Here is a 27,550-nt window from a genome sequence, read left to right on the forward strand (position 1 = left end):
AACTTATCAGACAACAATTGAATCGTGAGAATGTTATCTGGTTCAACTGGAGCGTGAAAACAAATGGGCATTTCAAGAAGAGGGTCACTAGCAAGGTAAATAACTTCAAAATAGCAGGAAGTGACCAAGGGAATGTGCCAAGCCCAGGGCAACACAAAAGGGCTCTCCATCAGCAGAAGACAGTCGTGGATACAGATTTCAGTGTCACCTCACATGCAGCTGCATGGCACTGCACCCACCCTTGCATCCCTGGCCACAGCAAGACACAAGACTGAGAGATTTGCACAGGACAGTGTTTAACATGACCCAGTGTTTATTGACTCCCGCAACATTTTTTTTAACAGTAACAGGAACACAAAATGTGATGTGTGGTAAAATACTACAAGGGGTTTCTACATGGATCCAATGCAAAGTGCCAGCATTGTTGACCAGCATACAATCTGACAAGAGAAGATGTAGTCATAACTCACTCTCAGATATCTGCTGGGAGTACATCACAGTCAAAGTAGAACTAGTCATTTGCCTGCAAATAGACACATTTTCTTCTAGATGCACGTGGTGTTAGAGCCAGCTATTTTGCAACAAGAAATATATATAATATATTCCAGCATTTTAAAAAACACACAGGACTAAAACTGTTTAAAAATAGAAGGGGAAAAAAGAGTGGAACTTTTTAGACACTATTTTGTAGAAGTCATTCTTCATAGAACCAGAAGTAATCTAGAGAAAAAGATTTATTAGAGGCTAGTTTGCTCAAAAGGCCAGTGCTCACAGGTTTAAGAATAAAAACAGTCTCTTGATTTTCAGCACTGTCTCCTGGCCTTTTTTCCTCCCTGCACAACAAAAACCTCCTGTTGAAAATTGCAGCTTAGTGGCTCTGCACATTTTTCCCACGCAATTGAAAAGGCAACCATGTTTTTTAGAGCCATCAAAAACTTGCATGACATGACATGCCTGTGCAGCATGAAACATCTTCACAGATATAAACAACGAAGGCACATTACCTAAAGATTAAAAAAAATACCAACCAGAATTTTTGGAGGATTCAAAGTTAAATACCTTAGAGAAAGCATTCCTTTTCACAACTGGCTGACAAGTGCTGTTTAGCCATTTGATTCAAACAGTTTGTATGAAGACAGAACACAAGGAAAAGGCCTCTTTGAAATACCCTCCCCATGTGTATGTCACACATGACCAACACCCCCCTACACCCCACCCCCAATTAAACTACAGCTTCTTCAAGGTGATCATCCCACTGAAAACAGAGTAGAGACCTGAAATGGAGGACTGAGGAATTGGTTTCAAGCTCTCAAGCCCTCACTGTTTTTGCACTTGATTACAAGTGTTAATAAAGACAACACACCCTGCCACAGAATAATTTGCTCTGTCTTCTATATATGTAATATAGATGAGGAAGATCTTCACAAAAAAAGAAAATATGTATTTATTTACAATAAATGCAACTATACTGCTCCATGCTCCATTCACCACACGTTGCTGACCACTGCAGAAACCTGGTGGCAGCAACAGTGATAACTGAAGTACCTTCCCTTTTCAGCCCTTACACAAAGCTTTTCCCCTTCCACCACATTGTTTTGCCACTGTTCCAGGCTCCAGTGAGATGTGTACTAACAATGCTTTCTAGTTCATTTTTAAGTTTACAGTTTCTAGAGGCAAAGCAGTATTTCCTCTGCTCTGATTCTCCTCCTTTTAAAATCATATAAGAGTTTCAAATTTATGTGCCATTATTAACTTTGAATAGGTGTATTCCATCACCTTCTGTAAATAGTAATGCTGTCTTCTCCAACACCTCTCACATTTCAAAGGATTACCTCTCTCAAGGAAGACCCTTTCACCTCCCACATGAACATTTTAGAATAAGAATTTCAAGTTATCACTAAGTTTCCTTCAAGTCTCTGGTATTACTTAGAATCAACTGTAGTAGAATAACATTTCTTTTAACATTAAAGAACATTTATCACGTTCTTTGTCTTTTTCTAGTTGTAAAGATATTAGTCACACATGTTCCCTCATACTCCTCTCTTAGGGTGCACAGTGCTCATGCCTATACAACCTTAGCTGGATCTCTGGGAGAAGCCAGAGAGAATAAGGGGTTTCTTAGCACTGCTGTATTTACATTCAGCATTCATGGGCAGGCTGAAGGATGCTCAGCTTTTCTTTAAGACACAAAACAACTTTAAAAAATGCTCCATTTTCTATTATCATTTTTTAAGTCATGAAAGTTACTTCTCTTCTATCCTATGCAGCTGTTACCTGTCACTGACATTTAATAGCTGCCATTGCATACAACTTTTCCATTCCCTAGTTGTTCAAGTGCAGCCCATCACAGCACAACAATGCAGCAGAGCGTGGGGAAGCCATGCAGGGGCCAGAGGTTCAGACACACCACCTTCCCCAGCATGGGCAGGTGGCACAGGAAAATATGGGACACTGAAGGGGGCATCTATTTGGAACATTTAATAGGGTCTGACATACACACTGACAGCACGAGATAAAAATGAATGCAAGTGAGTGTATTAGGCTGAGAACAATTCGTGTGAGTGATAAATACATCCACTGCCAGATCCCAGCTTCATTAAGAGCTATTCTGAACTGCATAGTAAGTGCTGGTTGTAGAAGTTTAGACAGTAGACCAGTTACTCACTGAGTCTAATAAGTTAAAAAAAAATAATGGAGGGAAAAAATGTGTGCTTTGCCATTGGATAACTGATCTCACAGCCTGGGCACAGCAGCAGTAGTTACCTGCCATCACAGATCAATTGAAACAGAATTGCATTTTCATTCAAATTACATATGCATGCAAAATTAAACAAGTGTGTTCACTAAGAATATGTAGCATAAAAATCAGGTCTAAGTTACCCATTATTTATCATATATTTGTCAGACTGCCAGACATATCTTTCCCTTTCAGATTCATATCTATGTCATACAGAACACAGCAGATGGAGAAGTCACAAAGCAAACACTTCTCTACATATCACTGGCCTTAAGGGCCAATGCATTGTGTGCCATAAGCCTTTCAAGTTTACCAGATTTTTGGGAGAAAACAGCTGCTTTACCAAACTGTGAAAATAGAACACATACAACCCATACTGCTCAAAACAGAAAAAATAATGGTTTTATGAAGTGTGAACAGATGCATAACTACTTTCCCCCCAGTCCTGGGACAGAAAGGGCAGTAAAGCTACAGAGCTAGAATGTGCCTCTTGAAGAGCAAACAAAATCCAGAAAATGCAACAACTGTGTAGACAAACATCTGGGAAGTCATGTTTCTGAAGAGCTGAACCAATGTTCTGCACAGCAAAATGATGAACAATACATCAACAGGTCCATTTGGGACAGACTGTAAAATGCTCTACAAACATCCAATTTAATTTCTCCTGTCAAATATCTCTCTGTGCCTGTCAGCAGTCTGCCAACTGATTTTAAACTTGCAAGGCTTCTTCCCATTTAACTAGAACTTTTTTCCCTATAAAGTGCAAATAAGACTCAGTTTTTTACCACTAGTTCCAATGACCATTATCTTAGTTACAAGACTGATCAAAAGCCAATTGGCTGAGCCACTACCACTAGGCTTGAGTATCACATACTCTTTTTTTTTTTTTTTTAAACCCTGGTTATTTTTTCCAGCAAAGAGCAAACAAGTCTTTCTTCTACCAGATGCAGCATGACAGGAGGCTGCCTTAAGTACCATCAGTGTAAGATGCACGTGCTAGACACCACCGGTGCATACTTGTGCATAAAAATGTTTTGCCCTTATTTGCTGGAAATGGAAGTCATCTTTGGGATCTTATTTCCTCACAAAGAGTTCATGAGCAGTTGATTAGTCTTCATTAAGAGGTGCTTCTCTCTTCCTTGCATCTACATCAAAAAGAAAAAAAAAACAAGAAGTGGTTAAACCAGGGGGTTCTGACTGTATTCATCTGAAAACTCAGAAACAGAAAAAAATTGGTTTATTTTCAATGGACAATACTTTACATTTCAGAATCATGCCATGAATCCACTATGTGGATTGAACTGCTACATGATACCACAGCATGTTAACAAGGACAGTCACACAAAGATCTTATACATTTTTCATGTTCAAATTGAAGATTATGCATGCAATATTTAAGTAACCCAATAAACTCTGAGACCCCAGATCAGTGATACTTTTCCCCCACAGCCTCTTGGCCCCTTTTTCATGATCCTCTTTAAGGGTGAAAGCAGTATTTGCTTTCCATACAAGCTAGAGAGATGACAACAGTCTCTTCTGAAAATCATTTGACTAATTACAACTTTGCCCAGCTGCACACATTTTTAAAAAGACAAGTACTCTCTCCACACTGTTTTTTGAGGAGGCAGCCCCTGAAGACCAGATCTTAAACTGCTCTGAACAGCAACCCTTAGATCATGGTCCCCGGTAGGGTGTTGGAACACACCTGGACAACTCAGTCTGTGACCCATATGCCATTAGTGCAGCAGTGCCATTAGAAAGCTGGGTCACCCCTTTGTGGGCTTCTGCCCTTCACTAGTACAGGAGACCCTATTCATCCAGAACATTTAGAGAACACAATTATTAAACTGTCCATGAAAGTCCAAACAGAGTACTAAACAGGGTTTGGAGGAGGCAAAATATACCTCCCAAATAACAAAAGAACAGCTGACTCCCTGTGGTTGGAGTATCCACCTAGGGTAGGAAAAAAATGTCAGTCATTTGGGACTCAAATCAGAAACTGTCTCTCCCATTCTCCCCATTTTGTTCATCAGGGATTCTAGGGCCAGGCCTGATCTCCTGTCACAACTTCTCCACCTGCATAAAATAACTGACTAGCAATAACAGGAGAAAAAGCTTCCTAAATATGCATTACATATGCTTGTAGTTACAGAACCACTTCTGCTCTATCTCTGACTCTGGAAATACCAAAATGCATTAAATTCTTTCTAGTGAACATTTATAAAAAAATCATACCAGCTAAGTTCCTGAACTTCTTTTTGGCTTCTGCTCTTTCTTCGGCATCAAAATACCACACGGTCATGGCATATCTATAAAAGAAAGAAATCTTGCATGTCTTTCCACAATTGATATTAAAATACAGCAGTGCACTTTTATGCTCATGGAGAAAGCAAAAACAAAACTGGATTAGTAGACTAAAAAAGTAGAATGAAAGTGACACATCTTTAGATGCAAACACAGGCAGCATTTTAGTGCATATTTTAACAAGTCAGATAGAAATATAGGTGAGAATTTCTGCTGGAGGCACAAAAGAGAGCATGGCCCCTGGTAACAGAGGGCAAAAGTAGCTTCCAGACCTTTGCATGTTTTTCTGTTCTGGGAGGCCTGTAGGCAGCTTGGGAGCTGCCCTGCGTCACATCAGCTTTTCACAGGCTGCTGACAGATGGTAGCCCCAACAATCCCTATAGTGTTACAAGGGCCAAAGAATAACCCAGCACCTCCCAGCTAAATAGCTATGCCCAGCTTGGAAGATTTCTCCTGTTAATGGTTGAGGGCCTTTTTTTTCCAACACATGAGGAAATGTATCATTCGAGCTTGCTCCTCCTTACTTAATGAGAGAATTCCCAATGACTCAAAACCAGGAAATTCACTCAACATCTGTCTATTTTTTATGCACATGTATTTAAACATGATGGCCATAATTTTGGATTAAAATACTGGTAGAAGAGATGCTCTGGGGTTTTTCCTAGCCAAAAAGCAATATTAAATATGCTACTTACCTGGTTGCATAAGAAGGCTGGACTTCATGTGGGTTCCTTCGATCTGACCAAAAAAAAAGTAATCGGTCAAAAATCGGCTCAACATCTGCTACATAGGACTTTCCTTCTGGGAATATTCGAAGAATTCCACCATGCAGCTGAAAGAAAAGGAAAGATTGGTTTTTTGCACATATAAACAGCCACACATTCACATGAAAAATAACTTATTTCTCTCTCCTCCACACCTAACAAATGGGGTATAAACATCTAATGATAAACGTGACACCTACGTGACAACACTGGAAAACCTTACTGTGTCTCTTGGCCACTTTACCAGTCTGTAATGCTTCAGCTTAAGCTTCTGTCTAAAGCAAATGAACCAAGATAAGGTAACACCAGCCCTGCAGCAAACACTGGGAAACTTCTGAGCTCCAGTCACATTTCTAGAACCAGTGAATACCACAAGCTGCTCTACCTGACCAGTCTGAGATCAAGCTCTCTGCCCAACTCTTCTTAGATACTGCTCACAGTATTTCAGACAACATGCCTGATCACTTAGGAGTTAAATTCTACACCTCAGGAAGAGTGAAGTCTGTTTTATTGTTAGATTTGTAAAACTTCTCAAATGCATTATAGATCCCAGCCACCATTTTCCCTACTCATAACACAGCCTGGTTTCTCTACCATACAATTCCTGTCTTTCATGTGCCACGATTTTCAGGAAAAATGTCTGGTGATCTACACACACTCCAGAAACTTCAAGAAAAGATGAAGATGAACCCTGCCTCATCCTGCTGCTGTTAGAGTGCTCTTTGGAGACTTTAATGCTGCATCACAGAGTGCAGTGCAGCACCAACCTGATGTGGTACCTCCACGTCACATGCAGACCTCAGTGAGAAACTACTAAGCCAGGTTTAAAGTCACATAGCTGTTTTCAAAGCCCAGTACTATTATACTCTTATATAGCGTGTCCTCCAGCATACACTTACATAAAATCACCATCACATCTACATAATAAACTCCATCAGTGCCCTGAATTTCAGTTAGCTTTTCTTGGTGCTCACTTGGGTGCCTCCCCACTATTTGGATAAGGGTGTAATGCACAAAATAAACTGGATATTTGCATTTCTTCCCACATCTCCTCCTTCATTTTATTACATTGAGATGTTTCACTGTCATACTCACTGTAACAAGATGCGCTTTTCTGCAACACTGCATTTTTCAATCACATTGTCTCTGTATCTGAACTCGCTTATAGTATTTACCTGTTCTTAAAGAGCATATTGTCTTAAAAAGAGGTTAGAGAAGCAAACAACATTGTACAATTTTCAAGTGATAACCCTCATGAACATTTGTGGTGCATTACAACAGACAACAGACTTGAAAAGAGACATTCTGCAATTTTACAAACTCCTCTTTTGTTTCTAATTTAATAGTATGGCACATTCAGGGGTGACTTAACTGCCTTATAGTAGCAATATAGGCAGGAACAAGAGTTCTATCCAGTCAAGAAACCCACTGGTGGAATCAAACCATGTTTGTTCCTCTTCCTAAGCCCCACTGCTTAAGAAAAGGGAACTGCCTGAATATCTTCTGCAGGTTAGCCTGAAGTATCAAGAATGATAAAGTCACAAATTTGGGCTGTCATTTTACTCTGCTCCCACAATCCACTTATTCTGTAGTAAATTGATTTTCTTTTTCTGCTGTTTCCTTTAAACAAAGTGTTAAGAGCACACAGGCCAGTGCTTATAGCTTTATCCTATAGCAAAAAAACAGTATGTGTGTAGAATGAGAGAGGACGATAATGAAACAGTTCACATTCTTACTTCCAAAGCATTGACAAAAACAGACAGAAAAAAAAAAAAAAGAAGAGATGAAGAATGGACCAGCAGCTCAGAAGTTCATCAGAGTTCACAGAAACAACAGAGAGCTCCAGAGCTCTGTTTCTGAAGTAGGTTTTCCTTCCTGTTGTGCCTCAACCCCATGGCTTACTCACCTTGGAGTCCCAGTTCTTGTTCAGGTAATAAATACAGGTGATGCAGCGCCCGTCACCATTTGGATTGTCCACATGACGAACGTACCCAGTCCCATTTCCAGGATAGCAAGCAACCATAGCCTGAAACATATAGATTGTAAAATAATTAATTCTACAAGATGTCCACCTTCAGTTTTAATTTGCTAAGCATCCTCCCACCACCAGTTTGGCTCACTATTTCTCAGATGATCAATCCAAAACCTAGAGCAGACATCATCTGAATGTATTTTTGCACAAGTGTTCTTCACAGGACAGCTCAGCCAGTGTGAAATTCAAAACTGGAAAATAAATACCCTTATAATTCACAACACATACACTAAAATAAAAGGGAAAAAAGTGAAACTAGAGCACTAGTATGCATGGTACAAGCTTGTTATAAGCTACGTGACTTTGAGGCAGTTTCAGCTGAAATTTGCTTGGGTTTCTACAGATAAGCAGTCATTGCAAAACAGATTTTCCAGTCATAATGAAAGTAGAAAGCATCCCAGGATGTCATGCTTTACTACCACCATCCTCCTCTATTCATATCTTCCAGCCATTGTCATGTACACCCCTGTGTGCAACTCAAAGTGAGTGGTCCCCAGGAGGTGTTGGTAAAACTCCATAGAGCAAAGTGTGCAAAAAGCTGCAGCTCCTTTGTGCTGTGTTTGCATAGGGCAGTGCACATTTGCTTTCATGGACTGAGCCACAGAACTAACCAAATAGCTTTCAGAGCATTTCTCTCTTTGATCATCTTCAGACTTGCTGATACAATCACTTAATTAATGGTTTAAATTTCATCTTGAATGATAAGATAAGCCTAATATGAATTACTCCAAACCACAAGGCAATTAACAGGTCTTAAAAGGTTTTTACAGTAAAAACATATTAAACTTAATTGACTTAATTAGCAGCCTAGGCAGAATGCAGGCAAGATCAGGTGAGACTGCTGGTAGGGTACTAGATCTTTCACTCAGTGTCTCAGTCACTCATCATTATTGGGGCTACTTGGCAGTGATACTGATCACCCCTAAAGCTGTTGCAATAGGAGTCTTGTTCCTACTCCCCTGACAACTCCAGATTGCTTGCCAGTAATTAGCAGCAAGAGTGATGGGAAATGATGGACTAAGTTCAGCTGGAAAACTGCAGATAGTGTTCAGATGTGGGTTCTGCAATTATCACTCCCCAATCTGTGTGCTGTGCTGCCATAAACAACTTGTGCATGGAGCACACCACAGGCTCAAGTTCAGCTCACTGTCCACCAGGATGAGCTGGGGGTTCCCAGGTTCCCCTGGGGAGCAGAGCTTCTGGCAGCCCCCAGCCTGTACCTCTGCAAGGGGCTCCTCCTTCCCAGGGCAGGAATCAGATTTGCCCACGTTTAATTTCATAAGGCTCCTGTTGGCCTGTTTCCCCAGCCTATCTGGTTTCCTTTGAGTGGCAGCCTTGCCCCCAAGGGCATCAACTGGTCCCTCTCAGTTCGGTGTCTTCTGCACAGCTGAAGAGCACACTCTGCCATCTGTTCCAGCTTACTGATAAATAAAGGTGTGTGTTTAACACAACAGGTCCCATGACAGATCCCTGTGGTGCCCCATTTGGTAGCAGCCTCCAGCTATTGGAGGTCTGATGGACCATGACCCTTCAAGTCCAACCATCCAATCAGTTTTTTACCCACCTACTTTTCCATCCTTTCAGACAATAAAACCCTAACTTCACATATAACAGTATTTTACATGCCTGTGCCGCAGAATGAGGATTGCGTACCATTTGCATGACCTGCAATGATCTGATATGCACAATTTATAATGTAATTGATAGTTGGAGGTTGACAGTATAGGCTTTACTAAGAATTTTTTATCTAAGAACCCCAGAATTCCTGTTTTCTTCTTGCAAGCACATGTGAAAGGCATGCTGTTCTCATGGGACATGACCAGGTACAGTACAGCACATGCTGATTTAATCAACAAGGAAATTTCACTGTGCCAACAAACACCAGCACAGAAGCTACTGCCAGCCAGCACAGTACATCCCTCAAACCCTCTGCTACCAAGAACAAAACCTATCCACAGGAGTCACCATGTATGAATTAACTTTCCTCCCCACAACAAGCACCAGCTCAGCACCTGCAGGCAGCAGTAAGGCACTGGGGCCCGCTCTCCACACCTCAGGCCAAAGGTGCCGACAGACTAGTGGCCTGCAGGGTCAGGACGTTATGCTAAACAAAAGCAAATACTTTTAATTCCAAGTAATAAGCCCTCTTCCATACACCTAGCAGTCAGGTAGATGCCTTGCTGTAGATCCTGTCTGCTCTGTTGTCATTCTGCTGTAACAAATGGCTCCAGAGCTGCACTACATTTCACTATCAGCCTGATAACAGCAGTAAGGGCCGGTGTACAGCTCAGTGCTAGAAACATGTTGAGGGCATAAGTCTGGTGGAAACCACAAGTCAGATGTATCTGCAATGTAATAATGGTCTGAGGAAGCTGGGCCCTCACTGGAGGGAATAACCCAGTTTGTACATTCCCCATCCCAGTTACTAGCACAGCACCTCATGCAGGGGCACCTTCACCCATCCCACATGCCGTGAGCTGCATCAGGTCTAACAATTAAAATAGCAACCTTGTGTAAAACAGGATCTTCACACGCTGGGAAACATGACCCTGGTGCCCCTGAAGCCATTCAATCACTCCCCTCCTCAACTGAGCAGGGAAAAATGTAATGAAAGGCTCATGGGTTCATAAGGATAGGAAGAGATCACCCACCAGTAACTGTTGCAGGCTGGGGAAACTAATTTATTGCCAATCAAATCAGAGTAAGATAGTGAGAAATAAAACCAAACCTTAAGACACCTTCCCCCACCCCTCCCTTCCTCCCAAGCTCAACTTCGCTCCCAAGTTCTCTACTAGGCCAGCAGTGGGTCCATCTTGTAGCCAGCTGGCATTGGCTCTGTTGGACATGGGAGAAGCTTCTAGCACCTTCTCACAAAAAAACCCTGATGGGCTCTCAGCTACCAAAACCTTTCCCTGCAAACCCAACCCACCGTGAGAGCTAAGAGCACCAAGGAGAGGGGCGGGGAGGAGGGCAGTGCTGGAGCTGGATGTGGCACAGCTCTGCCAGGGCCAGCTCAGCACAGCCCCGCTCACCGCACCAGGGGATGATGCATGACAGGAATACAACCTCACTGGCCAACAGTACCTCGTTTGAAGTCAATGTACAACACAAAATTATGGTGGCCTTAAGTCTCTCTTTGGAGAGTAGACATTACTCCAAGATTACTGAACTGCCTAAAAATCAACCCAATATTACTACTGTTTTTAATGCCACAAACAAAAAGCTACTGAACTGCAGACCCTGAAAGGGATTTAGGTGCTTTATCTACTATGGAAATCTAGGCAAAAGGCCAGAGTTTCCCCTGGCCTCCCCCACATAATATGCTCTCTTAGAACATGTGCTTTGTCTCCACCATTGATGCATAATTTATTTATTTACAGTGTGCACCTTTTGCAACTGCAACACTCCATCCCTGGAGATTAAGTGGAACAATTCCCACAGAATCCTAAAGCATGGGCCACACTATAGCTTAACTTTCAGAAAAGCAAAGAGAAAAAAGTTTCTAGTAGCAGTAGCAAAAGAAGAAAAGCAGAAGTGAAATATCCTTTTTCCTGGCACAGCGAATATTTGAATGAAACCTTAAACAATGAAGGGAAATCATTCTGGTCCTCCTAGAGACTGTTGAAATGATATGAAGCTTTATCAGAGCAATGGCTGGAGCAGCTCCAGAGCAGATCAAGCTGGCCTCAGCAGGGATTCCAGCTGTTAGCAGTACTTTTGGAATCATTTAAAGCAAACAAGAAACAGGAGATGAGATGCGTGACCCAGACTTAATTTAGGTAATTTGTGAACATTGGTATCTGCCAGATTAGTGCACAGTCCAGCTACAAAAGCCAGAGGCTCGATAACAATAATCAAACTGTTTACCAGGTGTGCACGTGGAGTGTTAGTTAAAAATGTTTCCTACACTTTTGGCTATTTTGTCCAGAAGAGCACACTCCATTTTTGGAAGCAACTCCTCTCTTCATTAACGATCTTCAAACCTAATCAAACTTACTATAGCAGGCAGTGATGAGCAGGAATGTACCTAATATTTCTGCTTTTCCAATACAATCTATTACAATGGCTGCTGGTTGGCTTAACTTCCCAGTGTAAGCACTCAGAACATTTCTGCAACACTCCCTTGTTTTAAGTTAAAAAAGAAGAGTTTGTCTTACACTACAGCTGAATAGTAAAAAACTCATACCCAGATGCATGCCTTTGGAGTCACACACACCACCACATGAAGACCAATGCTCTGGTAGTCTAGTCAACAGTCATAAATTAAACCTACAAAACTTGGAAAATGAAAAGCGAATCATCAAGACTAAAGCTTCTGCCCTGTCATTTTCAGGGATGTTAGATTTCCCAAGAGGGTGCAAATCAACCACAAGTTAAACAAGCAGCAATTACCAGCTTTAGGATGGACCCAGGAATCGTCAGTAAATTCCACACTGCACAGAAGCTTGCAGAAATAAGTTATCTATCATTCAGTCTAAGTATTACACTCAAGTCAGCCAGAGAAATCTGCAAATCAAACTGCAAGACACTAGTAAAGTTTGAAGGCAGATAAAAAACAACTGTTCCATTGAGAGGATTTTTCCCTGCCTCCCAGTGCTTCTAGCAAGCAGAAAAACAAATTCTCTTAGCTGATGGCCAGGATCATGCTGTGAGACATGATTTACAAAATAAGCAATGCTAGAGCAGCCTGATAGGTGGAACAGAACATTTCAGAAAATATCTCTGCTAGAAGATGTTTGTAGGTGGAAACGAACAGTGCTTAATAGGAAGCAGTGGAGACACCAGGTCAGAAGGTCCCAAATTTCAGCCCAATATGTGGTTTTCAGGTCTGAACTTGAGGGCAAACAAAAATCACTTTTGATCAGTCCTCTAGGGTATTAGGACTACCAGGATTCACCTGATTGTCTTAGTTTTGAATGTATATTGTGCTCAACCTGATTCTAGTTCATAGATGTGCACAGTCTTTACATCCAGAAAGGGAAAAGCACCCAGCATGCTCTACATTAAAAGAACATGAGTAGTCTGACATTTCATGATCAAAGGCAGGAGATTCTCAGTTGAGGCTTGACTGACATATAAACACTATGGGGTATTAAGTAATTTCTTATTGCACCTAAGTGTTTTGTGCTGCACAGCTTATAATGGTTAAGTATAAAATATTCATGAACATAATTAAACATTAGTTTGAGTTTATGAAAGTTAAAATATTCAACTACTATACTGAAGTATGAACTGGGAACATTGATCTAACTTAATACTCTATAGAGATGGGAAGGAACAGAGGGGCAAAAATTATGTTGAAACACCAACAAATCAGAAACATTAGCTTAATGCCTGTTGGAAAGGGAATCACCAGTCCCAAGAGGGAGTAAAAGTCTGCTAATTTCAATCAAGCAACACATGAAATGGGCTTCAGTAGCATTTTTCTCATATTGCATGAGAAACTGGTCCCTCATTTCCTCACCATAACTTGGTTACCAGTCTTCAATCAAACTATTACTTGTAACTGTGTAAAAAAATCCTTTTTCCATGGATAGCACTTTCACCAGGTGGTCTGGTACTTGCTTCTTGCTTACATGCAAGCCTGATCATTAGATTCAGATCTTCCAGCAGCTGAAACCTCATCTCTCTTTTCTTATTTTTTTAGTCTTTTGAATGCACCACAGCTTGCTTGTTGCTTACAGGTACATAAAAGGACTTTTTAAAAGAATTTCTTGAGAAACAACCTGAGGATGGGAATTGTGGGAAAGACTATTCTCTCATTTGCAGGAAGAAGATGCTAAGACACTGATTTATTTTTGCTCACCAACCAGAAGTCTTTTATTACCTGATAATACTCTGATTACTGTATGATGGAAAACTGTCCCTGCTTGTTAAATTTCTTTTAAGAACTAAGAGTAGAAAGAAAGAACTACCCATGAAAGCTCTGTTCATGGATTAGCTCCATGCCACACAGCTGTTGGTGATTGGCATGTTATCTAGTTGTAGCTCAAGGAGCCTCTAATAAGCTCTCAAATCTTACGGAAGGTGTCTGTAAGGAAAACAGATCACAGATTGGTGCTGCTTTAAAAATGAGCTCCCTGTTAAATGAATCTGTGATGGCGCTTAAGAAGCTTTCCTTATGATTGGCAACAAAATTTAGTTTTTCATAGCCTATTAATATGAAGGACTGTTTCAGCCTGTGACTACTTTTTTTTTTTTTTTTTCCTTAGAAGAACACACACTTAGAAATAAATCTGGATGCCCTTCAAGTTCAAGCTGGCTGCCAGAGCAGCGCCACTGTGAAACAGGAAGGCAGCAAACAGCCGTGCCTCATGTGGGCAGCAACCACCTGCAACTGTTGAGAGAGCAGGGAGCATTTGGGAACCAGCCTTTGGATACAGCAGCGACTCTGCTGAGCTGCTCCCACTGCTGGGTACCTCCTGGGATCCTACAGGATCCTAAAGTCAAGGGACAATTCAGAAACTCTGAAAGGATCTGACCATGGAAGTAGTTCTCCAGGTTTCCATGGGCAAGAGAGTTCCAGGCATTCATTTACCACTGTATACTGCCTACATGGCTCACATATTTTAAAAAGCCAAGGAAACTAACACTGCTTTCAGATCACCACCCACCTTATCTGTATTCAGCCTCTGGTCACAGCAAGAAGAAAACAGAACACTGAAAGTAAAGGAAACAAATCTGAAACTGCCATAGGAGCACAACTGTCCTTGCAACGAGCATCTTTGCCTGTTGTAGTAATTAAAACAATTAGCCTCCTTTCTTGTATGCTTAATAAATCTACATAAGCCTATGTGCATGTCAATTAACACTTTTCTCCACTACTTCAAGTGCTTCTCTCGTCTTCCGCAAACACAGAATCAGACAAGATTCTTATTTTACATCCTCCTCTGACCTAAAACCACGCTTTGGTCGGTGCTGTCACCGCTCGCTGTGCCTCGCACGCACACGGCGGCAGCGCCGCTCCAGAGGCGCTCAGCGCTGTGCAGAGCGGGCACACCAGCACGGCAGGACCTCGAACTTGAAAGGCTATTGCCAGTGAATTAGTTCAGTCAAGGATATTCAGATTAAGTCTCCAATTAGCAGCTGTAAACATGCGCAGTGCGTGGATGTATCAATAAAGGCTGTTGAGTTTAGAGAGACCGCCCGCCCCGCGCCGGGGAGCGCTGGCTGCGGGCCAGCGGGGTGATGGCTTAGCGACAGTGCTACGTGCGGAGCGTGAGGCCACGGCCAGCGAGGCAAACTCCGCTCCCGAGAGCGCCTCACACACGGGGAACCCACACAGGCAGCGGCACACAGGCGCTCCGGCACTTCTCGCCTCTCCTTCTTACTCGGCTGTCCCTCCCTCCTGCGCTGCGAACACAGGCACAGAGGCTTATCTCCCACACTTCAAAAAAAATGCTGCCTAATTACATTTAGGATTATTTTTGCCTTTTGCTGAAGCCCTCTTTCATCACCCAGAAAACTCTTTCAGTCCTCTCCTCTCCCCAAAGAACCAAACCTGGCCAAGCTGCACTAATGAGAAAGCATCCCAAGCAATTGATGCAGATGGAGAAAGCATCCCCTGTAATGAGCCCTGGGGGACATGGTGACAAGCACCACCCCCGCAGAAAGGCAAATTCATAAATAAGTGCAAGCTCATTAAGGAAATCTGTAAGGACTGTCCCTGTATGTTCAGTTTCTCAGCAGGGAATAAAAGCCTGGTAACCAGCACACACATCCTCTGAGGGTGGAACACTCCTCACCTGTGGGGTAGAAAGATAACCTCACAGTTCCTGAAATATTCCAGCCTTTCACTCTTCATCAGCAAGTCAGACCTTTTCAGTTCTGCTACTAGTCACCCAGAGGATTACACCACTTTTTTTTTTTATTTACAACATTTAAATAACTGCATATTTTGATGCTCTTGTGGTTGTACTAATAAAGGTCAGGAAAGACAGCCACAACATAACCAAACTTTTGCTGCTGTTGGAGCTGCCTGAGCTGCCAACATCCTTTTCTTTTTATTACCCATTTATTTTTAGCCTGTGGGCCCAGGGCAAGTGAGCAGCAGAGCCCACAATACTTTTATCAGCTCACATTTGGTATGCAGCACTTCAAACCCTTCCCGTGAGCTCATCAGGGGCAGCCCTGGACAGGCTGGCAGGCACAGGTGATGAGCCACCACCTTGGTGTGCCAGGGGGACAGCAGGCCCCAGCTGCCAACAACAACCCCTCCTTGAGGCCACCACCCAGGATGCCTCTTGTGACCCCACACGATCCCAACACAGCAGAGGCAGCACCACACTGGGGGAGATGTTTTCCTTTGCCCCTCTGGCTCAGTGAAAAACACCCTTCACTGCCAGAGAGGAACGCAGGGTTCAGAGAAGCACCACCACACTTGGCAGGTACCCCAAATACGCCTCAAGGGTCCTCCCTGTCAGAGCCATCTGGGCTCCTGAGGCTGCTAAGAATCACTGTGCTGCATAAACAGAGAGATCAACGTTCTTAAGTGCTTGTTATCACAGCAGTAAAACCAAATTAATGCTAATTGATGAGACCAGTTATCTCCTATGTTAATTTTGGAAGGAAGCCATCTCACTCACTACCCACACATCTTTTGCTCACCCATACCTTTACAGAGGACTTGCCTGGATAACAGTATCCAGCATAAGATTTTGAATGAATAATTAAGTGTAAAACCCATTAAAATTATCTAAAACAAATTACCATCAGAAATAATTTCTGCTATGGTTCAATAATGTGTAGTTCTTTACCTCTAAGGCTTATGCCTGCACATAAAGTTGTACTGCTCTGTCTACAGGTGCACTTTACAGCAGTGTAATCTCTCAGTTAAAGTGGACAGATGTGTATTCAGTGGCACACCATCCTTCCATGCAGGAAGGGAAACAAGATATTCAGATTCAAGGGAAATTTGTAATCAAACTGTGCACCTGTTCTAAAGCTAGGCAATAAAACCTATAGGTAAAAAAAAACAAATAAATCTTAAGTGTTTTAGTGCCTTTCCTCTCCACCACGTACACAGCTGGTACTTACACCACTAAGGTATGTGTGGACAGACACTCAGCAATTCTGAGCAAAGCAAGCACGCACAGACAGACATGCACACACCACAAACTGACTGCCAGCCTTACATCTGCATGTCTCAGAGATACCCACAAAAGCTCTCATCTCCTGAACAAGGAAGTCTGCTCCTTAGCAACATGGATTTGAACACCGCCTGCTGAATTCCCACTTCCCTCTGGCCACTGGTCAAGTGTGTCCCGTGGATTTATGCTGCCACCACCTGACAGAAGAGACCAAGCTAAAGGCCAGCTCTGTTGTGGCCACTGACACAGGCTTCAACTCTCCTGCTGGGGCAGTGGCCCTGCACAGGGACACATCCATGCCTGGCAGGTTTCAGCCTGCTCACACCTGCTGCTCTGCTTTGCTGCAGCCCCCTCTGGAACCTTACCCAGTCACTCCCACCACCACAACTCAGTGAAGCAGCAGCCCTTGGGAGATTTCTCAAGGCCCAGCTCAGGACTGAGTCTCAGAGCAATAATGTTCTGTGGCATCTAAGGTAGTTTCTGCAGGAAGCACTGCAAGTGTTGAGCAAGGGAGGCAGACTCTCTGGTGTGACTTCAGGATGTTTCCTGAGGATGCAGAGAGCCTGGAGCGTTCTTTCTGGCTTACTCCCCTCCTTCTTCCTCTCTATAATCTTTCTTCTGGCAGCCAGTGTGACAAGAGCAGTACGTACTCAGAGCCACCCCAGGGGAAGGCAAGGCTGAGCCAAGCTGGAGGCTGGACAGAGGCTGCCTGGGCAGCCAGAGGAGGCAGCCCTCATCCCTGTCTCTGCCCTGGGATGGAGATGAGAGATCGTGGCTGCCTAGACATGACAGGGGTAAGAAACCACCTGGTGGGGGCCCTGCAGCTGGCTTTGCTAGAGATATGGGCTACAAATGCATCTCTGTGGTGGGAAGCACAGAGGGGGAAGGCAGGACAGATACTTGAGGGGAAGGCAGAGCTCTAGGGTTACATATGCCCTTTTCAGTGTGAGGGTCAAGCAGGTACTGTGTCTGCCTGTAGCTCTGGTCAGCATTGGCACAGCTAGAGCCTTTTCTAACTGCAGCCAAAACATTGTACCAATACAGCTTATAACTAGCAGCAGTAGCTTCTACAGATGGTAAATAGTGAAACATGCTTTTAACCAAGTGCCAGCAAAGAAAAAAATATTTGTTTCAGTTACAGTCATCCAAGTGTAAAGAAACAAACAAAAAAATCATGTCAACTACATTTTTACTCTTGCCAAGAAATTATCAGTGCAAATGTGAGACTGCACTGAGCCTTTACATCACCAGTTAAACATCAAGTTATTCAATCAAGTATCTTGGTAAAATGCACAACTTTGAGACTTCAGTGTTTGACCATCATGAAATGTTGAATTTTGCCAAATCTGGCAATGAGGACCAGAGCTCACAAATCCTCTCACTGCTCCTTCATGAGGAGGAAGTCTGTAAAACAGTGAGCCAGGCAGTGACCCTTCCTGTTGGGCTCCTTCAGAGACACCATGCACGTGCTCCATACAGCAGATGACAGAGGGTGAGTTAACTTACTGAGGTGGAAACATAAGTGAATATTGTCAAGAACAGAGTTATCAATACATTCTGGGGGACTCTCTCCTGTTTGTGTACATCTACTTGTATGGCTTTTATGTGTTAACAGCAGGACATGTTATAGCATTTATGGTGATGCTTCTCCTTTTTCCAGTGTGGATGGCTATGCAAGAAGCTTTCTTCACTCCCTGGAGTTCCACGGCAGTCAGGAAACTCCATGCCAATCTCCACCAGCACAAAGCCCACTGTTCTTACACTCAGGCTTTTCCCATTCCATATGGCATTCCTCACCACACACTGCCTATCTCTTTGCATGCACTGCTGGAATGAGTGCTACTGTTAATGGTATTAGGACAAGTTTGCCATAAGACTGTCAGTTGCAAAGGTCAGATAAAAATCATTACTATCTACATCATCACGTGAGGCTCCTTGCTGCCTCCCAGGAGAGCACATAAAAGATGACCCGCATTTCAAATGTAACAAAAATATTTATACAAACACCAGGGATGGCACAAGATACACAACTTTTCCTACAGTTTTCTAAACATATTCTAGCATAGTCTAACACAAGCACCCATTGATCTGAAACTGCCTTTAAGAAAAAGTAGTTAAGTGAATTGCTGAACTGGAGCCAGAGTTTTAAAAACATTTGTCTTATCACTTTGTATAAAAAATTACAGTGCAAGAACACATAAGCAATGATTAATTATATTATGACTTACAGACAGGAAAAATGCAGACATATATCTTGCTTGGATTTTCAGGTCCAGAAAGAAAGTACAGAAAACAGACTATTTATTTTGACCAAAGGATTCACATGAACTAGATAGACACAAGACTCAAAATGGGTATCTTTTTTTACTACAAAGCAGGATGCAATTTCCTGATGTTTGGCAAAAGACATGCATACTCTGCCATTTCCAACTGCAAAGCTTTGGACAAACTGTGCTGTTTCCAGTCAGTGCAGATAGAGTGCTATGCTGTACTCCTGCCATTCAGACTACTCATTTTTATCTGGGTGGCTAAACATGAACATTTAGTAAGCCTCCATGGAACCACTATGGTCAGCAAAAATCTCTTTGATTACTTTATTTGTGAAAAATCAGTGCTTTCTACTAAGTGCTTTGCATGTTGGCACTAAGTTTATTCACCTACTAATCTTATCAAAGCACAATGTCAAGAGAAAAATGACTGTCGGGGAAAAAGCTCCTTTCTGTCACTGAGAGATACTAGATGCACATGTGTGAGTGATGGAGGGGAAACAGAGCTTACAGCTCTCCCCAAATCCTTCACAAGAATGATCACAAGTGGTGTGCTGATGGGATGATGTGCCTGTGAACAGTTTAAACAGTGGGAAATAGATGATTTACTTGACATGAACCTCCTTCATGATCTTACTTCACGTCACTGACTGAACTGAGAGACCTTGCTTTTCTCACCAACTCTGTAACATCTTTTCAAAGCAGTAACAGGTCTAAACCAAATTGTTACATAGTGTTATGCATCAGTCAAAATCTTCTGTCAAACCCCACCAAGTTCTGCACCACTGCATCAGTTATTCACCCTGGAGCCCACCACAGCAGCCATCAGCCATAGCCACAGGTACCAGAGGCAGTTTCCAAAACACCTCTTCCCAAGAGCTCCTCTACTAATAAACCTTACCAATAAAGCCTTTTCACAAAGGTTAGAGAGATGTGTTGTTGGCAGCTTTCTAACAATGTTGTTTCAGTCTTCAGCTTTGTGACAGAAGGATTACAGTCATGACAAATCCAACCCAGTGCTTTAAATTCCCTCAAGCTGGAATGCACACATCCTCCTTCATGGAGGTAAAACAGGTAACACTTCCTCCTAGGCTTTCCTTCCTAAGGAAGGAAAGATGGGTGAGTGCTACAGGGCCTGCTGGTGCCAAGGGACCACTTGCCCCCAGCCTGCTACACAATGGGAAAACTCAATCCAATTGCAAGAGGAGCAGAAACAAGTGACTACCTCAAAAAAAAAAAACAAAAAAAAAGAGTACCTTGTCTTAGTAAGAGTCATCTTGAAACATTTGATAAAAGTATTGATCTCTTCCAAGCGTATTGAGTTTGTTCAGGAAACATCAAAAATTTATCTCATTAAAAATGCATACACGCTTGGATCATTGTGGTTCTATCTCCTCCCTCTCTCATCCTTTCCACATGCAAAAGGGAAAGACTTGCAGTACTGTTCCACCACCACCTCAGGAAAAATAATTAAAAAAATATCCCTGCAATATGGAAGAGGATACTTCCATGTAATAAATCAAGCAAATTTCCCAGGAAGCAACATGCAAGAAAAGACTGAATTACATTGAGCCACCATCCAGATAAATTTGAAAGTCAGAGAAAGAAGAGTTTACTGTGAAATCAAATAAAAGCATTGGGATTAACACAGCTGGAATCTTTAATGCAAAGTAACAGGTCACTTTTACTGCATACTTCCTGCCCTGCATCAGTGTTATAAGAATCGATGTCCATTTTAACATATACTGCTATCAGCAATGAACTGTATGAAATGGACTGAATTATTCATTAACAATTACCTTGGGAAAAGGCACACAAATATTAATAGCAAGGATAATTAGGAAGAAATTCTTTGCAGAAAGGGTGATTCGATATTGGAATGAGCTACCCAGGGATGTAGTGGAGTCACTGTCCCTGGAGGTGACTGGATGTGACACTTAGTGCCATGGTGGTGTTCAGTCACAGTGTGGACTCAATGCTCTCAGAGGTCTTTTCCAAACTAATTGATTCAGTGATTCCACGGCCAGCTCTCCTCCCTCCCAAAATGCAGGCTCAGCAGGGCAGGGCACTGAACTCTGAATCTTGTCATTTCCCCAGTGGCTTTCCCAAGGATACTGCACCTTGTGATGCCACACACACATCCCCGTGGGTACAAAGGACAAACACTCCCATACATAGAGGCCTTGATGCCCTGTATTACAGTCACACCAGCATTTAGTGAGCAATGGGTCCTCACACTAAAGCAAACTGAGTGGCACATACCTGTTCAGGGCTTGCAAGTGATCAAGCTCTGGCCAGCACACCAGTAAGGCAACCTCTGCAAGTCCCTGGCACTAAGAGCTGACACGGTAGCAGCAAGAACTGCTACCAGAGCAGGTACAGCAATGAATAAGTTACTGCAGAAAATGCATGACCAATGTATGAGAGATTGTGGAAAACTTCACTGCTTTGCCACCACTGTGTAATTACCAGAGTCTATCAAGACTCACTAAGAACTGCTGGACTGTAAAACTACAGACAACAACAAAAAAAATTGCCCTGATGCCACAAACACATGCAAAACTCAGGATAAACAGACCATTCATATCTTTACATTGCCTGAGAGCACTGACACTTCCCTTCGTTTATAGGATTAACCACCTTCTGCCTTTCTGTGGGACTATGGCTGTAGAGCACATGGACAGGCTCCTGGCACAGTGTGATAAAGGTCACTGGGTGGATACAGACTTCCCTGGCAAAAGGGGGAAAGGAGGACCAAGAGAAGCCACTTGGCAGCCAAAGGCCCTGGTGTAACACAACTGAAGGCAGCAGGTTTTTGCCACTGCCTACCATGAAATAAGTTTGCCAGCGCACTACAGTCAGGTTTTTAAGAGTGAGGATACAAAACAGCTACTGAATTCAAGCTGCTTGCAACTTCAACACCTGAGTATTAATTCAAACACCATTCCCTAGAGGTTTCTCATGCTTCTGAACCCACTTGCAGACATGTCCATCACTGTCTGTGAAATATTGATCCCCCATTTCTCCAATATCCTGGCCCTGCTGAAAGAAGAATTTATCGAAAAGATTCTCCAAGTGCCTCTTTCAGAGAAGTAGTTCTTCTGAAAGTTTCAAAAGTCATTGAGAATAATTTGATGAAGAACAAAAACAAGTGTTAATATGCCCAAGTTTATACTCATCTGATTGTCAAGTAAAAATTATACATTCCTGTGTATAATTAACCAGGCTAACTAATGTTGCTTGACAAACAGAGATATAAACATCAGCTTTGACACTGAGCCAAAGCAACCACACTAGGATCTGTGCCAATGCTGAATTCTTCAGTTTCATATCATAAAATGACTTGTCTGTTGTATTTACAGTTCCAGTGGCTCTGGACTCTGCCGGCAGCTGGCCAGAAGAACAGATTTGAACTTGTGCATTATGGCACAACATGTGCATTTGATTAGAAGAAAGAAATTATGCATATTTCTTCTGGATGGTGGTACTCATCAGACCTCCCATTGTAAACTAACTGTAAGGCACATTGCTACTCAAGTATCAAAAATACTTTGTAAGTACAATAAGCCAGTATATCTATCTCAAGGGGCAGTACTGCTCTTCAGCCTACTATAGCTAGAGTTTTCTGTTATCTCACTCTTCAAATCAGTACCTCAAGTCAGAAAACTCAGCATTTCACTGTTTTAATTGCAAAGGATAGAATTTGAATGTTATAGAACAGCACTTTTCTTTTTTCATATATAAATGCAAAAATACCTCACCTCCTTACCTGAGTTATAAGGGACTTTATAAAACTACTGCTGTAACATCTCATCCATTTCTTCAATCTTCAGGAACAGAAATCTTGGTAACAACCTGCTAGGCAGACCATATTTCAAAACCTACCTAGGACCACCCCATCATTTGATAGGCAGAAGAACCCACTCTGGTTTCCAGCAAACACTCACTAGCTATGAGCTGCTACCAAAAGACCTACTTCTCCTGTGACCATTAGAGAGGGTCCACCAGGGTGGTGTTATGGCCACAAGCAAGTTTTTGAGAAGGTTCACATCCCATAGGGACTTCTAAATTAACTAATCTTACATTCAAAACACTTTTTTATTTTTTAACTTTAGGCCATACACTTGACACAACATGAGCAGTTCTGTTCTGAGCTGAAAACATCAGTCACAGGCTTCCTTCAGCACAGAGCAACTAGTAAGATTACAAGTTCTTGTTTTATTTTCAAACCAGCAGGACTCACTGGTGTCCAGCAGGTGCAAGATGGGCTCAAAGTCCCCAGAGGCAGCCCTGACAAGGATTTCAGCCCTTGGTGGTACCCAAGAGGGTATCTGTGACTCAGGGCAGGAGGTGCAGAGTCCACTGAGAGTGCAGCCACACCAGTTCAAAGTACCTTCCACCCCTCAGCATGAGGACCCAGGCAGCGCTGGCAGCACGTCAAGAGCTGACTCAGCTGGGGTACCCAGGGCAGCAGGCACTGCTGGCATTGCCCTGGGACCTGCCCAGCCACAGGGACAGCTGCCCCTCTCCAGCAGAGGCAAAATGAGACAAGGGCATCAGCCTCGTAGCAGCAGATGAACTATGCAGACATCCCACTGCAAACACAGCTTTAACTCTTCCACCCACCAGCCAGCCAGCCTGGTTCCTGCCATACTCGGTCCCCTGCCTCCTCACATCAGGGACTTCCAAATTCCCCCAGACCCCGCAGAGTCTCTTAAAAAAACACCCAAAAAACCTCCAAAGACACTCCACCCATGACCAAAACATTTCTCAAGTCTTGAAGGAGAAATTTATAGTACAGTGTTTTCCTACAGGGCACCCCCCTCAAGCCCCTGCAAATGCCAGTAAACCCCAAGATGGAACTTTGGGATCTGGGGAGCCAGAAGCTGTAGCACATCACCCTTCCACCTGCAGTCCCTGGAGCACCACCTGATCCAGAGGGCACTCTGGGTGACTGGCCTCACAGAGCAAGCTGCAGCTTTGCTGCTGACCTGAAACACCCACCCCCACTTCTCCACCAAGGAGAGCTCCAGCAGGGTAGTGTCAGGTCCTCAAAAACAGAGTGACTTCTGTCCCCAGGCCAGAACATCTCTCTGCACAAGGACATCAATCTTCTCACTCTGAGAAGAAGACTGAACTTGGGTCAATTATGCCTCAGTGATGTCCTTAGTCATTTACCTACTAGAAAAGGGGAATCATTCTATTATCTTACTAGAAAATGGAGACTAGCTGATGAGAATACAAAAGCCAACAAGCAGTGCATTGCATCCATCAACCTTTAACCATGCTTTGATCATTTAACCAGCCAGTAATTTAAAATACAACTTACACCAAAGATATATTTGTATGACTGGTCTGCAAAGATGGCACGTTACATTTCATGATCAGCCCTCAAATGTCAGCCAGCAGCTCCTATGAATATCCAGCACCCTTGAAAATTTTACTTCTGTTCATTCTCTTTGATGCAATCTTAACTCTCTTGAAATGCTCTTGAAATTAATTTGGCAACAGCATAATCCCGAGTGACTTGTTTCTCTCATTTAGCTGAAAGGAAAATTTCAATTATTGGACAAAAGTTGTTCAGGACTTATGTTTGTGTAGCTAGAAAAATATGAAGCACTTCACACTGAACTGACATAATCTGACATAAGTTCATTTACCAGGCAAATCTCTCGCCTTCTTCCAATACTTAGGCTGAAGAGTAAAGTCATACTACTTATTAAAAGAATAAACCTTTAAATAATGATGGGCTGATACAACATAAGTGCATTTTCATGACAAACTGAGTTAACATGTACCTAAATGCTTACATTTTAAACAAATTGTTCAGAACTCTCAGTTTTGAGTAATATCTATATCCAAAAACAATCAATTACAACAGCACACGTCCCACAGAGATGATCTGGTCCAGTTGCCCATGAACATCCCACATCCCCACAAATGTTAAGCTGTGAAAGTTTTATGGGCATTCATTTACATGCATAATCTGTCAGATAAAAATACTGGATTTAAATTTGAGATTTGTGTGTATGCATTCATAAGACTTCAGATGAAAAGCAGAATGAGAAGATTTTATGGTGGAAGAGAAATGTCTTAAACCTATGTGGGAACCTGCATGCACTGTAGCAATCAGTTGTTAGTCACAGGAATAATCTTCCTGCTGAAGGCATCCCACATCTCAGTTACAGACAGCAGCTGCCATTCCAGGGCCTCACATACCCATGGTACTTCTTATTGTAACAAGAGGATTGGTTACCATTAACATCTGATGAAAATTTCTCTGCATTTGGTTTTATAAACAATACTGAGATATTGAGTCCCTTTCAGTCCCAGACTGTTGTGCAGCACTTCCATGTGCTGTTTGGAGTCTGACAATTTTCACATTAAAGCACAAGAGCCAGAAGCCTTTCTTCATTGTAAATAGCAAGGCTGGACAGCCTCCTTTTCACTCCAATCCAACTTTTAAGCAACTCCCCAAACACACACACACACAATATCCACCCCTACACACACCCCCTTGGCCAGAAATGCACTTTCAGCAGTAAACAGGTAAACAGAAATCACCCAGAGAAAGGATGGGGATGACCTTTAAGGTGTGCCAAGGCAGGATGGTTATTTATGCCTCCTCATACAAGGGTCTCAACAGGAATAAGTACAATCCAACCTACCCACATTTTAAAACATACCTACCCAAGCTTTAACTGAATTGATGATCAGTAGTTCAATGGAGCAAAGAGTAAGGAACCTTTATTGTTCCCACTACTGTGTGTAAATGTGTGGGGGTGGATGCACAGGTTTCAGTGTGTTCCCAAGTCACTGGTGAACATCACTGTACTTTTTTCTTCATTTTCAGGGCAGAATCGCAGTACCATTCACACATGCCCTTAGTCCAGTGCAAGTTAGGATCTAGAGAAATGCCTAATTTCTCCCTATTGTCATTTTTAAAAGTTGCATTGTTTTTGTTTCTGGCATACTCTAAAAGCAGCGGACCTTTTGAAAATGTACTATGTCAAGTCAGAAATAAAGAAATAAGCATTCAGGACGACAAAGTAAACGTAGTTCCAAGCTAGTTCATTTAGCAAAACAGGTAAGGAAAGACAAGACAAGTTATCCCACACTAATGTCTTTGCAAGTGCAAATAAACTTCATTGGGAAAGAAACTAATAATACAAGTGTCGCCTCCATTTCTGAGAAAGCCTAGAAAAAAACAACTTATCTCTTTAAAACAAAAGTTTTGCTGCGCTCAAAACACTAAACACATCCCGTATTCTGTGCGTACTCGATTCAGTAACGATAATCTCTTCAGCTGTAGAACGGCGACAAGAGTCGGAACCGCGAAACTATTCAGGATAATACATGGGCGAAACATCCAAACAATCGGATCAGAGCCGGGTCCGTTCGTTCGCAGGGAGAGAACGGAGAGCTTGCTGCCCCGCGGAACGCAGTCACGGTCAGACGTGTTCGGTGGGGCACGCCCCGCACTGTCCCACCCTGTCCGCACCCGGGGTGAGCACAGCCAGAAGCGGGGGGCAGCCCGCTCCAGCCCACCGCCAGGAGCCGCCGGCGGAAGGGACGGCCGGTGTCACACAGGTGCAAAGGCAAGGGACGGGAGGGGGTCCGGCAGCCGAAAAGCCCGGCGAAAACGCAGCAAGGGAGCGGCGAGGAGCCAGCCCGGAGCGCTGCTGGCACCGGCGGGGCGAGGGATCCGCAGGGGGCGGCCCCGCTTCCAGCGGGACCCCGCACGCGGCGGCGAGGGCTGGAGAGCGGCTGCGGTCACGGGAGCCCCGCAGGCAGGCACGGCGCCTCCGCCACCCGGGGACGGCCCCGGGGACTGCCCGAGCCACGGGCCCCCGCCGGCACCCCCGGCAGCGCGGACGCGCCACGGGCCGGCGCCCGCGGAAAGTTTCGGGCAGGTCCCGGCGGCAGCTGCGAGGCGGGTCGGGCCGGCTGGGAGCCGGTGCCGCGGGCGGACAGCAGGTCGGGGCCCCGCGGACCCTTACCTTGGATCGCTCTTTCACGTAGTACTTGCCGAGGCGGCTCCCGCAGTACATCACCAGCCGGTCTATCAGCGTGAGGAGAAAGTTGATGGCCTCGCAGCCCTCCTCCGTGCCTCCGATCCACTTGATCTGGTCGCCGCGGAGATGCCGCTTGGCGACGCCGCGGCTGGGGCCGGCCAGCTGCCCGTCGGCCAGTTCCCCGTCGCGGTGCATCCGCTTCACCCGCTCCAGCACGCAGTCCCCCACCACCTCCCCCAAGAAGTTGTCCAGGTAGCAGAAGCCGATGTCGTGCAAGCAGGGCACGACATACTCCAGGGCGATTCTCTCCAGGTCCAGCCTCATGATGTGCCCCAGCGGCAT

General features: G+C 43.6%; 1 protein-coding gene across 1 annotated transcript; it reads right to left on the reverse strand.

Moving 5' to 3' along the window:
* Positions 1-295: 295 nt before the first annotated feature.
* On the reverse strand, positions 296-27,550 carry EGLN3 (egl-9 family hypoxia inducible factor 3). The gene is made up of 5 exons (XM_059474784.1): positions 27,194-27,550; positions 7,712-7,831; positions 5,737-5,873; positions 4,973-5,046; positions 296-3,882 (listed from the first exon to the last, which is right to left on the reverse strand). Exons 1-5 carry the CDS (start codon positions 27,548-27,550, stop codon positions 3,845-3,847), a joined length of 726 nt encoding a protein of 241 aa, XP_059330767.1. The 3' UTR covers positions 296-3,844.

This window comes from Ammospiza nelsoni, chromosome 6, assembly GCF_027579445.1.
Source record: "Ammospiza nelsoni isolate bAmmNel1 chromosome 6, bAmmNel1.pri, whole genome shotgun sequence".
NCBI classification, from domain to species: domain Eukaryota; kingdom Metazoa; phylum Chordata; class Aves; order Passeriformes; family Passerellidae; genus Ammospiza; species Ammospiza nelsoni.

What these genes read in the sequence shown, in the direction of transcription:
- EGLN3 (XM_059474784.1), bottom strand. Translation starts at nt 27,550, where the DNA reads ATGCCGCTGGGGCACATCATGAGGCTGGACCTGGAGAGAATCGCCCTG. An exon ending in ACGTGAAAGAGCGATCCAAG is followed by an intron (nt 7,832 to 27,193) that starts GTAAGGGTCCGC and finishes TATATGTTTCAG; the next exon opens with GCTATGGTTGCTTGCTATCC. An exon ending in ACAAGAACTGGGACTCCAAG is followed by an intron (nt 5,874 to 7,711) that starts GTGAGTAAGCCA and finishes CTTTTCTTTCAG; the next exon opens with CTGCATGGTGGAATTCTTCG.